Consider the following 14,229-nt stretch of genomic DNA (forward strand, 5'->3'; position numbering starts at 1 on the left):
TCAGTTTTAGTTTGAATTCGTATTTGTTCTGTTTTGCACGTGGCTATATGTAGCCAAAACGTGATCGTGTTTTTAGCTTAAGTTGTTAGTGTTTGAGGCTATATATGAAGCCTGAACTAATTGAATAAATCAAGCATTTTCAATCCAATTTGAGTTTGGTTTCTTTGCAACTACGTTTCCAGTCTCTACAAACTGGTATCAGAGCCCCCACTAGGCCTGAGAAAAAGTGTGATAAGCAGCATCTTTGAGAGAGAGATGAGCGAGGAGAAGAGCTTGATTAGGATCCCTCACTTCGACGGTCATTATGATCACTGGAGTGAGCTGATGGAGAATTCGCTCAGAGCAAAGGGCTTATGGAGTTTGGTGGAGAATGGCTTCGAGGAGCCAAGAGCTGGAGTCCCGCTGACTGAGGAACAGCGAGCATAGCTAGAAGATGCCAGAACCAAGGATCATCAGGTTAAACACTATCTCTATCAAGCCATTGATAGAACAACGTTCGAACAGATCCTGGATCGATGCACCGCCAAGATTGTTTGGGACTCCATGAAGAGGAAATTCGGAGGGAATGAAAAAGTGAAGAAGTCCCTTCGTCAGTCACTAAGAAGAGAATTTGAAGTGCTTGAGATGAAGAATGGTGAAACCATCACGGAGTATTTTACTAGGGTGATGACTGTCTCCAACAAAATGAGGAGCAACAGTGAAGACATGCCCGATTCGAAGATAGTGGAGAAGATTTTACGAACCCTAACTGAGAAGCTCACTTATGTGGTGGTGTCCATCGAGGAATCAAGAGACATTGAATCCATCTCCATTGATGAACTGCAAAGCTCGTTAGTGGTTCACGAACAGAAGTTCCAAAGGTTGAACAGAGAAGACTACGATCAAGTCTTAAAAGTGGAAGATAGAGTAAACATGAGAGGCAGAGGAAGAGCAGCTCTTAGAGGAAGAGGTCGAGGGCGAGGAAGGTAGACTTTCAATAAGGAAACAGTGGAATGTTTCAAATGCCACAAACTTGGTCACTTTCAATACAAGTGCCCAAAATGGAACAAGGAGGCAAATTACGCCCAACTAGAAGAAGAAGATGACCTGCTCTTGATGGCATACGTGGAGATGCATAATGCAAAAACACAGGATGCTTGGTTCTTAGATTCCGGATGCTCTAATCACATGTGTGGAGATAAAGGTATGTTTTCAAGTTTGGATGTAAACTTTAAACATTCAGTAAAACTTGGAAATAACTCTAGAATGCATGTTACTGGAAAGGGAAGTGTGAAACTTGTTTTAAATGGTGCTACGTATATTGTTGGAGAAGTATATTTTGTTCCAGACCTTAGGAACAACCTCTTGAGCATAGGGCAACTTCAAGAGAGAGGCCTATCAATTTTGATTCAAAATGGCATCTGTAACATTTATCATCCACACCGAGGACTGATTGCTCAAAGCAAAATGAGTTTGAATCGCATGTTTATCCTGGTAGCTGAAACTCAAGCCTCAAATGCTCAGCCCGAAGAATGTCTTCACACAAGCAACTCAGACTTAACTCACTTATGGCACCAGAGGTACGGACATCTGAGTTATAAAGGGTTAAGAACTTTGCAATCCAAGAAGATGGTTCATGGACTACCCCAGTTTGAAGATTCAAAGACTACCTGCACGAATTGCCTAAATGGAAAGCAACATAGGAACGCCATACCAAAACAAAGCACCTGGAGGGCAAGTTAAGTTCTCGAGTTGATCCATACAGATATATGCGGGCCCATTTCTCCCACATCCAACAGTGGCAAGAGGTATATCTTATGCTTTATTGATGATTTTAGTCGTAAGGCATGGGTGTATCTCTTGTGTGAAAAGTCTGAGGCACTAAACAGCTTCAAAAACTTCAAGAAGATGATTGAGAAGGAAGCAGAAATGTTTATCAAGTGCTTAAGGACAGATAGGGGAGGAGAATTTACATCTCATGAGTTCAACAACTTTTGTAAAGAGCAAGGAATCAAGAGGCAACTCACCACAGCTTATACGCCACACCAAAATGGTGTGGCTGAGAGGAAAAATCGAACTATCATGAACATGGTTCGATCAATGTTATCCGCCAAGAAAGTCCCAAAAACTTTTTGGCCTGAAGCTGTAATGTGGACCTTCTATGTACTGAATAGGTGTCCTACCTTGGCAGTAAAAGATGTCACACCCCAAGAGGCATGGAGTGGAATCAAACCTTCTGTGGATCACTTCCGAGTTTGGGGAAGCATTGCCCATGTGCACATTCCAGATGCAAGAAGAGGTAAGTTAGATAACAAAAGCTTTACCTGTATTCTATTGGGGGTGAGTGAGGAGTCTAAAGGGTATAAGTTGTTTGATCCTAGTGCAAAAAGAATAGTAGTAAGCAAGGATGTTGTTTTCGAAGAAGAAAAGATGTGGGAGTGGGGTGACACATATGAGCAGCAAATTTCAGTAGATTTAAAATGGAGTGATGAGGATGAAGTGAGTGAGGGTGAAGAAACAGGAGAAGAAAATGAGGATGAAGGGAGATGTAACCCTAACAAGGTTAGTAGAGAAATAGATGGGCCTGCAGCAAGCGGCATAGATGAAGGGAGGGTGAGAAGAAGGCCTGCATGGATGGAGGATTATGAGAGTGGTGAAGGGTTGAGTGAGGATGAATCTTATATGGTGCAAGATGTCACAGGTGAAGACCCTACTTTCTTTGAAGATGCAGTGCAAGAAGAAAAGTGGCGACAAGCTATGGATTCTGAAATCAACTCAATTGAAAGATGGCAAAAATCCCTGGCGGGGCTTCATTGGATACCCGCCCCTAATGGGGGGAGAATTCGGGGACAAATGGGGAATGGGGATGGGGATACCCAATCCCTGCTATTTAAGATTGGGGATGGGGCGGGGATGGTATTGTGATCCCCATCCCCAAACCCGCCTCAATAATATATACATATATTTAATTTATATATACTTAATTTATTTTTTATAATATAAATCATAAATATATATCTATATATATATATATATATTTACTACTTTACTTTAATGGCTACACTTTTACTTTAATGGTGTTTTGACTTTCGAACTCACTGAATTATGATTTATGAATTTAACCATGTTTTAAATTTATTTGTTGTAGATTTTGATTTTAAAAAAGGCAATATGAGAAAAAATTATTTTATTTATTAAATTCTTATTGGGGATTTGGGGCTGGTTTGGAGGCTTAGTCCCTAGTGGGGATGGGGATGGGGAATCCCCAATATATTTTTATTGGGGACTAGGGCGGGGATCGGAGTAGAGAATGACCCCGGGGATGGGGATGGTATTGTGATCTTCATCCCCAACCCGCCCCATTGCCATCCCTACTAGTTGGACTCTCACAGATTTACCAGAAGGGGCCAAGAAAATTGGGGTAAAATGGGTCTATAAAACCAAGCATGATGAGCAAGGAGCAGTGATCAAGCACAAAGCGCGCTTGGTAGCAAAGGGTTACTCACAAAAGGAGGGAATTGACTACTCAAAAGTCTTTGCACCTGTAGCAAGACTAGACACAGTAAGGACCATCATTGCGTTAGCTGCTCAGAAGGGCTGGAGGATCTCTCAACTAGATGTCAAATCTGCTTTCTTGCATGGAGATTTGAATGAGAACGTGTTTGTTGAGCAGCCAAAAGGATATGAGAAGAAGGGGAAGAAGCACATGGTGTATCAACTGCACAAAGCTTTGTACGGTCTGAAACAAGCTCTTCGAGCTTGGTTCAGCCGTATAGAGTCCCATTTCGTCAAGGAAGGATTCCAAAGATGTGAGAGTGAACAAACCTTGTTCACAAAGCAAGGAGGTGAAGGTAAAATCATCACTGTAAGTCTGTACGTTGATGATTTAATCTATACTGGTAATGATGCTGATTTGATGCTTGAGTTTAAGAATTCTATGATGAGAGAATTTGATATGACTGACTTGGGAAGTATGAGTTATTTCCTTGGTATTGAAGTCTTACAAAAGGAAGAAGGTATTTTCATCTATCAGAGGAGATATGCGCAGGAGATTCTAAGAAGATTCAGAATGATAAAAAGCAATGAAGTTAACAGTCCTCTGGTACCGGGGTTCAAAATTGGAAGAGACAAAGATGGAGTTGTGATCGATGAGACCTACTACAAGCAGCTTGTAGGCAGCTTGATGTACTTGACGGCAACTAGGCCGGACTTAATGTTTGTTACCAGTCTTATGAGCATATTTATGGCAAAACCTACTGAGCTGCATTTGCAGGTGGCAAAGAGAGCTCTTAGATACTTGAAAGGGACTGTGAACTATGACATTTATTACAAGAATGGTGGAGATGACAGGTTCATGGCTTTCACTGACAGTGACTACGCTGGGGACATGGAGGATAGCAAAAGCACAAGTGGTTATGTTTTCTTGTTAAGTTCTGGAGCTATTTCATGGAGTTCTAAAAAGCAGCCGATTGTGACCTTGTCAACAACCGAAGCCGAGTTTGTTGCAGCAACTATGTGTGCGTGTCAGGCGATATGGTTAAAGAAAATCTTGAAGGAGCTCGAACATGAGGAAGGTTGCATTAGCATAAACTATGACAACAGCTCCACCATCAAACTTTCCAAGAACCCCGTGTTTCATGGTCGAAGCAAACACATCCGTGTAAGGTACCATTTCCTCAGAGATCTCACTAAAGAAGGTGCAATTTCCCTTGTTCATTGTGGAAGTAGTGATCAGTTAGCTGATATCATGACAAAACCATTGAAGTTCGACACCTTTAAAAGGCTCAGGAGCAAGTTAGGAATGTGTGAACTCACTGATATAAGCTAAATTGCTTACTGCATTAGCTTAAGGGAGGGAATTGAAGGGTTTTGACTTGTTCTTAAGGTTTTGTCATTCAGTTGAATAATGTCCTAGTTTCTAGGATTCAGTTTTAGTTTGAATTCGTATTTGTTCTGTTTTGCACTTGGCTATATGTAGCCAAAACGTGATCGTGTTTTTAGCTTAAGTTGTTAGCGTTTGAGGCTATATATGAAGCCTGAACTGATTGAATAAATCAAGCATTTTCAGTCCAGTTTGAGTTTGGTTTCTTTGCAACTACGTTTCCAGTCTCTACACTGACTTCTTCTTTCTTGCAGGTTCATCAATAAAAGTAACAGGTCACAAAACCGGACCGTTCGGTTTTCGGTTTCGGCCCAAAACAGAAATGCTAACTGTTTCTGGGTAGTAAAAACTAGTCTATTAATTTATGCTTCCATATTTGCTTGCAAGCAGACTAAATTTTCTCAATGACATTGCTGTGGGGATCACGATGAGAATCCTCCTTTGAACCATCATTCAACACATCTATGAATTGAACAAAGCAAACGATTGTGGTTCGGCTGTTATTGGGAGGATGAAAGGAATAAATAATATTTGGACAAGGTAGAAAACACGTCCTGATTATTTTGTTCATATGGTGACACTATAGCATAATTTGGACATATCGGAAATAAAATGGACTCAAACGGGTGTGGTATCAACAATGCCTTCTAGATCTTCTTTTCCAGTTATGGTTCCTTGATCCCAGAGGAACTCTGCCGCAGCAGTCCATTCTTCTCTCTTTTCTTTTCTTCCCTAAGCATTTCTTTCTTCTTCAAATTCTCAAGCTTTTCTGCTTTCTGTTTTAACTGTGCATTTTTACAAAATAAAAAAACATTAGAAATGAAGGTGACAAAAGACAATGGAAGAAATATGGAAAACAAAATAAAACAAAGACCAACAGAGGACACCAAGACATATACATCTGAGCGCAAACAGTGGGCACAAAAGCTGCACTGACTACTATACACCACAACTACTATACAACTGGGTGCACGGCAAACATCTTGAGATAGAATAATCATGAGGGAATATGGAGGTTCCCAAACCAGGGTTCCAGTTGCACCTTCCTCGAGACAAGCAACCCGAAGCGCACTCGCATAAATTTCAGAATGAGCAATCAACTCGCTCATTTTATATTATATTCTAAGAAATTCAACAAAAACTCTACATTCATTTGATATGAACAAAATAACAAATTCCAAATGTCACAGAAAATACTAGGTCAAAGGAAGTCGCATCGACAATTGATACAATTTCATTTCTTAGATATATGTGAAAACCAGACAACAACAGGACAGAGTCGGTTAAAAAAGCTAGAACCACAGGTTTACTATAAAGGAATCTAGCCATCCTTAGATTTTATAGATAATATAGCAGTTGATATGTAAAAGTTCACTAGAGATTTAATCCTCATTCTTATGCAGACTGTAGACAATATTTTCTATGTCACAAAATCATAGGTATCATAGCTAACAAGGACATTGAAGTTGATCTAAAGAGCAGTGGTTTAGTAGTATAAAATTCTCAATTTTCCAAAATATTACAACAATTGGTTACAAAAACATATAACGCAACTATGAGCAAGATAGGAAAGACAGAACATAACAACGAACAACCTGAAATGAAAGCTGATCTACAGCATTCTTTCTGAATGCTCATAAGATACGTAAAGGTCTAGGGTAACTATTGTCGGTAACTTGAGAAGTTACACTCACCATATAAAACCCAAGCTACTTGCACTGAAAGTGTGAGCACTAAATTGAGAAACAACTAAAATTTCGAATTCACATCAGTAATGTGTTTACCTATATCTACATGGTAAAGCATTCCAGAGACAATGACAAGTTCTGAAATAGAAGCAGGCTACTCAGTATCTCAGCGTATAATAACCTCGCCAGAAAAAACCAATAAAAGATTGGTCGTTCAAGTAGTTTCTCATAGTGGATATTGAGTTGAGCTTAAGGTCGGAGTATACCATTATTCATTATTGAGCAATTCAATAAGCATTCTATAGAAACAGTTGGATTGGATAGAACAATAACACAACATATCAGGTTGTTGTGAGTTCTACTTCCTTATTGTCCTCAGCATTCAGATGTTGTGAATGTGAATCATCAACATTACCTCTAAAATCAATAAAGCGAACAAGAAGCTTAGAAACAAAAAGGGTTCAAGAATCCAGATTGTCCTTAGGAAACTACCCAAAAACAGAGAATCAAAACCAAATAGAAAGCTTAAATCTGAAGCAAAGCCAGAGCCACAAAAATCAAAAGTAGAGAAAACAGAGAGGAAGCAAATGACATACTAGTGCTTGTTCCGTCTCGTGCTTGGCAGCCTCCCGCTTTTGGGCGCGAACCCTGGCGGCCTCAGCCTTGAGCCTCCTGGTCTGCTCATTCTGGGCTTCCTTACGGGCCTCATCGACGCGGAGCATCTCGAGCCTCATGAGCTCCACCTCCATGATGGACTTGACGCGGACCTCCTTCACATGCTTCGCGTAGTCTCTGCGCAGCACCAGTAGATTGTAGTACCTGCGCAGCGCTGCTAGCTTCGCCTCCTCTTTGGGATCGGAGAAATGGCGAGAGGGTCTAGTGGTTGTGGAGAAGGGGCGGAGTGTACGGTAGAGTGAGCGAGGGGTCGCCATTGTTGGGGTGGTGGGTGTTGGCCGGGAGGGTTTAAGAGAGGAGAAGGTTTTGAGGGAAAATGGATTGGAGGATTTTGGGTTGGGTTGGAGATTTTGAAAGAAGCCATCAAGCCCAACGAGAATCTTTGATGGTTATTGTGAACCTGATTTTCAAAATTTGAGCTATTTATATCAGGCCCGCTCACCTGCAGGACGAAAATAAAGGGACAAAACGGGATGAAATCATTCCAGCCGTCAGATCTTAATTAAATTGATCAAACGGATAGAGAACCAAACCATTAATACCAAATCTGTTGAGCAGGCCCGCTCACCTGCGGGACGAAAATAAAGGGACAAAACGGGATGAAATCATTCCAAACGTCAGATCTTAATTAAATTGATTAAACGGATAGATAACCAAACCATTAAAACCAAATCTGTTTAGACTGCTAAGACTCCACGCCTAATCTGTTTATCTTCCTCGGTTCCTTCTCCCTCGTCTCAACTCATGCTCTCCCCTATACCATTCTTCATTCTTCCTCATCACCATAAAACTGGTCTCTCTTGAAGGTATTTTTCTTAGATTTTACTCTCTCTCTCTCTCTCTCTCTCTGAGCGTAGTCGCTTCCAAGAAAATCTGATTCCAAGAGGGGTTTTGGATTAGATCGAAATAATGATATATGTGGTCGATCGTTTTTCTTCTCAACAAACTCTAAGTTTAGAGGGCTCTACAAACTCCAAGCTTGGAGTAAGCACGAACCCCCACAGTTCGGTTATTGGTCTCCCCTATGAAGAAGAAAGAGGGGTAAAAGAAGGGATGTTGGAAGTCCCCGAGAAAAAGAAGAGAAAAGTATTAAAAACTTCAAAAACGGGAACTTTTAGAAAAGTTTACCTTGAAAAGTTGCCGGAAATCTTGACCGGAAAGGTTGGCCGGAAGTGGCAAGAAAAAGGTTGACTGACGATTGACCGGAGTTGACCGAGTTGCTTACGTGGCAAGCTGACTGGACGCTGACTGTGTGCTTGCGTGGTTGCTGACGTGGTTGATGACGCAAGGATGACGTCAGTGGGCTTCAGGCTGCTGGGCTTCTGACTTTGGGCCGAGATCCTGCTGTGCTTCTGGGCCTAGGGTTTCTTCTGGGCTGATTGCTTCTGGGCTGGACCTATATCAGCGAGTTAGAGTAGGGGCTGAGATGCAGGTGGCGGTTTAGGGAGGCCGTGGCTTCTGGTGGTCGGTTCAGGTGGTTCTAGGCAGGTTCCAATGGTGAGTTTTCCGGTTCCCGGAATCTGGGATCAGGCTGCAGCTTCAAGTGAAGTATGGCAGCAGTAGGCAGGGAGGAAAGCTTCGAACCAGGCAGAAAGGCTTTCGGTATTTCCGGGGGCCGGTTCGGGTATTCGCTGGCCGGTTCTGGGCTTCTGGAGGTGAGAGCTTCAAGGTGGGCGGCGGAGATTTCTGGGATTTGAAGGCTACGAATATTAGGTTTCAGGGTTAGGGCCTCATGCTGATAACGTGTTTTAGGGAATCAGAAATTGAGAGAAATTTGCTGTGTATTCTCATTGATAATAGGGGCCTCTTTATATAGAGGATTACAATGCATAGAATCTTAATCATACAAGGAAAGTAATCATACATTGAATAGGAATCTAGATCCTTCTAATTTAACCCTATTACCACTAGGTCAGAGTTTGGGCCAAACACAGAAAAGAGATTTCCTTAAACAAGATTGATGTTAAGTTATAGTGGAAGATAATTAAATTACAACTAGTATACCTAAATCGTTTCATATGATAGGAGGATCCTACATTCCTACCAAATATTAACATGAGATCCAAGTTAGTGAAAGGAATTAAGAGCAAGTTCACCCGTTGAGGTTACTGGATCAATACTATTCATTACTTTTTACCTTTCATTTCCACCATTTAAGTTATTGTGTCAAATACTGTTTACAAAAGGTAATCGAATGTCAGTTGGCGGGTCACGAAATTGATCCAGAAAGTGAAAACATAAAAACCGACAGTCATGATCACCTAGTCACCTACTGACCAAATATTATTTGGTCAGTCACCGTCCGATTGACATCGGACAGTTGACAGCTAAGTGATGAAATCTGAGATGAGAGCTGTCAACCGTCTGATCTCAATCGAACGGTGACTGACCAAATAATATTTGGTCAGTAAGTGATCATGTGAACGGGGCCGTAAAAACCGAATGTCAGATACTACTCACTACTAAAAACATAAAAACCGCCCTTTCAAAAAAAAAAACATAAAAACCGAGCCCGACCCGACTAGGCAAACTGTAACAAGTTCAGGGAGTTGGCGCAACTCTCAGTAGTCACTCTGTTTGATCTTTCCCGCTATGAACGCACCTCCTTTTCTCTCCTCCGGCGGCCCATGGGGCCAGCCACCGCCGCCGCCACTTGCCCTAAATCCCAATTTCTCCCTCCAAAACCCCCTCAATCTATACATGTACCTTTCAAACCTCGCCTCCTTCACACCCCACTACTATCCACCTTTCCCTCCCAATAATTTCCTAGTCCAAAACCCTAGCTTCGCCCCCAAGCACTTCTCCAATTCAGCATTTCATCCTCAGCTGCTGGAGAGAATCGACGGCGCCGTGAAGAAGGCTCGCTCCGACCTTATTGCCGCAGGGGAAAGCGTCTCGGCGTGGAAGGTCTCGCAGTCTGCGATTCGGATACTCGAGGTTGATTGCTGGAGCTCTCTAGGGTTTCAAATGCAGCAGGTGCCATCTCTGCACCGCCTCATGCTCACTCAAGGCAAGGTAATGTCATATCTATTTTCGACATTTTCGTTTTCGCTTTAATCATTTTGGTAAGTGCTTACATTCTGTTGGAATCTAGATGCCTGTTGTTAAGTGAAGAATCAGATACATGTTGAATTTTGTGTCTTTCTGCATTAAATCCCACCAATAGTTACTTATATTTCTGTTGGAATTTAGATAGATGCATTTATCCATTGTTTTGTTGGGGTTCGAAGAATTGCTTCATTGTATGATCTCGAAGTAGCAATCTGCGAGAATGAGGGTGTTGAACAGTTTGAAGAGCTGGGATTGGGCCCTTTGTTGCGAAATCCTCTTGTCGTGCATTATTTCTCAGTGAAGTGTGATGCAACTGAAGTGTTTAGGATAACGAGTGAGGAGATAATATCTTTACTTTCTGAGTTCATGGATGCTTGTAAACATACATATATAAGGGTTGAAGAATTTTTAGATTTCATTGTAAAGAAGTGTGCAGTTGCAAGCAGAGAAGAGCTTGGAATACGAATTTACAGCTTGGGGTATGTCATGCACCTTTTTCTTTTTAATTTACAATAAAATTCATGTTGTTTAGTTTAAATTTGACTTGGAATGAAACGTACTAGTTTTTATAGCATTTGTGCAGTATATCATTGCACTTGGCTATTAAAATTCCCTCTATATTAAGGAAGTTGAATTCCAAGGGTAGGTTTTTCATGCTTATACTATTGTTAGCTTGTATGCATGTTTGTGATGATTTACTAGCTCCTTTGGACAATATCTCTTGATGCACATGTTGAGGTCTGGGTCTTGTTTGATTATTTCTCACTGCTAATATTACTGCTAATCTTACAGTACTAAAATTGTCTGTGGTGGCTTGTTTTATGTAGATGTTCTGGGTGAGTCCTTTTGTGGTCAACTTTGTTTGTACTTCTGGTCTGCTTTTGTGGACTTTTGGTCCACTTTATCTGCACCTTTTGGCTGCATGTCAATTAATATGCTCATTTTACTCTTTCAGGATCAATTAGGTTCATTATTATGATATCACTTTATTGCTTTGAAGCTTGAATTTTCTTTTCTTGGGCATCAGTTGGAAACTTAGTTGAGTACTGTAACACGAGTGAAGAAAGAAATATGAGTCTGTATTGTAACTCTAGCATTCTGAGTAAGCGGTAATTTATATCTTCCATCATGAGTAGGCAAACTATTATGGTTTGGTGTGAATTCACATATGGCTATGTGTGGTTATGACACCAAATTGCAATCAATGGCAGTTTACCATTAGGTAACTTTTTGGATCAAGTTTAGATTTCATTGGGCGGTGATAATGTCATGATATTGTGTATTTAAGGCATCTGATTCTCTTTTTTCAATATGCAAGTTCATAATACCATTGATTGAAGAATTTTCATGATCATAGGATGCATATTTCAGCCATCCGGGTTGCTAGGGATTTAGAATCTGCTGCTCTGAAGAAATCTGGAGGGTTAATTATTCAAAAACCAGATTCAAGATTTATGAAGCGACCAATGAGAATGCAGCAAGACGAACATTTGTCCACCTCCATACATAAACAGTTTTGTGGCAAGCACATTAGGTTTGATTCAGAGGATGAATGTAGTGATGACGAAAATAATGACCATGTCAAATGCAACCAGGTTAACTTACCTTCACAATCTGCTAAAAGTTCTGACAGAGTGGACAGTGATGATGGTTTGGTTGTCTCTCCATCACAATCCAAGGGTCCACCCAACCAGGTTAACATATCATCACAATCTGCTGAAAGTTTTGACAGACTGAACACTGATGATGGTTTGGTGGTCTCTCCATCACAATCCAAAGCTTCTCTTCCCTCATTGAAAATGCAGCAAGACAAAGGTTTCAGTACCATTTCTTGTCATGTTGATTCATTTTTGTCTGTACATAAGCAGTTTTGTGGCAAGCACATTAGGTTTGATTTAGAGGATGAAGGTAGTGATGATGAAAATTATGACCATGTCAGAAGCAACCAGGTTAACTTATCTTCACAATTTGCTAAAAGTTCGGACAGAGTGGACTGTGATGATGGTTTGGTTGTCTCTCCATCACAATCCAAGGGTCCACTCAACCAGGTAAACTTATCACAATCTGCTGAAAGTTCTGACAGAGTGAACACTGATGATGGTTTGCTGGTCTCTCCATCACAATCCAAAGGTCCACTTCCCTCATTGAAAATGCAGCAAGAGAAAGGTTTCAGTACCATTTCTCGTCATGTTGATTCATTTTTCTCTGTAAATAAGCAGTTTTGGGGCAAGCGCATTAGGTTTGATTCTGCAGAAAACTCGGAGGATGAATGTAGTGATGATGATTTACATGATGAAGAAGATTATAATTGTGACCAGGTCACATGCAGTGTGGTTAACTTCTCATCACAATCTGGTGGAAGGTCTGACCGTGTGAGCAGCTGTCCTTACCCATCTGCAATAGAAGAGATACAACGGCTTGGGTTGGACCAGCTTTCCCCAGATAGTGGCGGCCAAAAGCACAAAGAGCCTAATGACTCAGTTAAAAAGAAGAGAAAATCTGAAAATCTTGTAACTGCAATCTCTGTGCCCCCCAAATTGTGTAAGACAGAAAAGGTAGAACAAGTCGCACGGCCAATAGAGAATGGCAGGGAAGCCAATAATGTTAGAAATTTGGATGGAAGGAAAGCGGAAAGCTGGCCACCTGTGATTGGAGAACTGCACCAAGGTATCATTATACTTGTGCAAATGGCTTTAGGACACGGGCACCAATTTTACAGCCTAGAAGTGACTTACAAAAGAAGGGGGATGATAATTATGATGGATTTGTTAAACGGTCGGATAATATGATTCCTGTTACAGATACTCCTCAGTGGGGCACATCTAACTTTGGCAAGAGAGATCGTCTTAGTACTTGCACACCTGATGCAATACAAGCAAAGGAAACTGGGAGACTAGGCGAGCTTGCTGCTTTTAAATACTTCATTGAGAAAGCTGGCAAGTCAGCTGTGAAGTGGGTTAATGAGCATAGTGAAACAAGGCTACCGTATGATATAGTGGTAGGGGAGAATGAAGACAGAAAAGAGTTCATTGAAGTTAAAGCAACCAGAAATCCAACCAAAGACTGGTTTGAAATGTCAGTGAGACAGTTGCAATTTGCAGTTGAGCAGGGTGAAGCTTTCAGTATTGCTCATGTCATTTTATCAGATTATAATGTTGCGACGGTGAGAGTGTACAACAATCTGGAGAAACTACTGATGAAGCATAACAACCAGGAGCTACAGGACCAGGATTGCAAGCTGAAGTTGGTTGTCTTGGTGCTTGAGCCGCAGAAGGAATTTACCATTGTGTCCTGAAACTCGCTCCATGACTACATGAAGTGTACTCGATATACTTGACCACAAAATACAGTGCACCCGTTATAAAGATTATAGCTGAAGTTCGGCTTCACATTTGTGATCTCGGTAATCTCCGATTTGTTGTAGCTTAGGTTTATCAAGTATTTTAGTTCGTTTTTTAATTTTGCGGTTTACTTTTGGTTTAACCTAAATCATATAAATGCGTAAATATCAATTATGAATGTTAGTGTAAAACGATTTTTGATTCTTAAACATCATGATCAAATGTTACACAATTTACATCATGATCAAATGTTACACAATTTTGTTGTTCATTTTTCTTTTGGTAAGTTTTTATACCATAATTTTTTTTTGGGTCCATGACCATCAGCCCCAAAATTGGGAAATTTTGGCCCAGTTGCCCCAGAAAGAAAAAACTGTTCCCACTAACCCAAACGTGAGTGAAAAAGACAATTTTACCCACCTTCACTCCTTTATGGCGGTTCGTTTTCCACCATTTTTCAGTTTCAAAAAAAAAAAAAATAACGCGCTCTCTCTCTCGCACTCGCTCTCGCTCTCGATCTCTCTCTCACTCTCGATTCGCAGTTTCTCCACCAACTCTGCTATCTAGACCAACTCCGGCGGCGATTCAACGTTCTCCGGCGTCGATTCAACGT

At 41.0% G+C, this 14,229-nt stretch overlaps 2 protein-coding genes across 2 annotated transcripts; one reads left to right on the forward strand and one right to left on the reverse strand.

Annotated features, from left to right (window-relative positions):
- Window positions 1-5,330: 5,330 nt before the first annotated feature.
- LOC112200209 lies at window positions 5,331-7,563 on the reverse strand. The gene is made up of 2 exons (XM_024341230.2): window positions 7,146-7,563; window positions 5,331-5,646 (listed from the first exon to the last, which is right to left on the reverse strand). The coding sequence occupies exons 1-2, from the start codon at window positions 7,479-7,481 to the stop codon at window positions 5,527-5,529; spliced, it is 456 nt and encodes a 151-aa protein (XP_024196998.1). The 5' UTR covers window positions 7,482-7,563; the 3' UTR covers window positions 5,331-5,526.
- A 2,205-nt stretch (window positions 7,564-9,768) lies between these two features.
- Window positions 9,769-13,732, forward strand: LOC112196214. Its single transcript, XM_024336526.2, has 3 exons — window positions 9,769-10,239; window positions 10,417-10,754; window positions 11,633-13,732. Exons 1-3 carry the CDS (start codon window positions 9,817-9,819, stop codon window positions 13,062-13,064), a joined length of 2,193 nt encoding a protein of 730 aa, XP_024192294.1. The 5' UTR covers window positions 9,769-9,816; the 3' UTR covers window positions 13,065-13,732.
- The last annotated feature ends 497 nt before the right edge of the window (window positions 13,733-14,229 follow it).

Source organism: Rosa chinensis, chromosome 4 (assembly GCF_002994745.2).
Source record: "Rosa chinensis cultivar Old Blush chromosome 4, RchiOBHm-V2, whole genome shotgun sequence".
In the NCBI taxonomy this organism is placed as follows: domain Eukaryota; kingdom Viridiplantae; phylum Streptophyta; class Magnoliopsida; order Rosales; family Rosaceae; genus Rosa; species Rosa chinensis.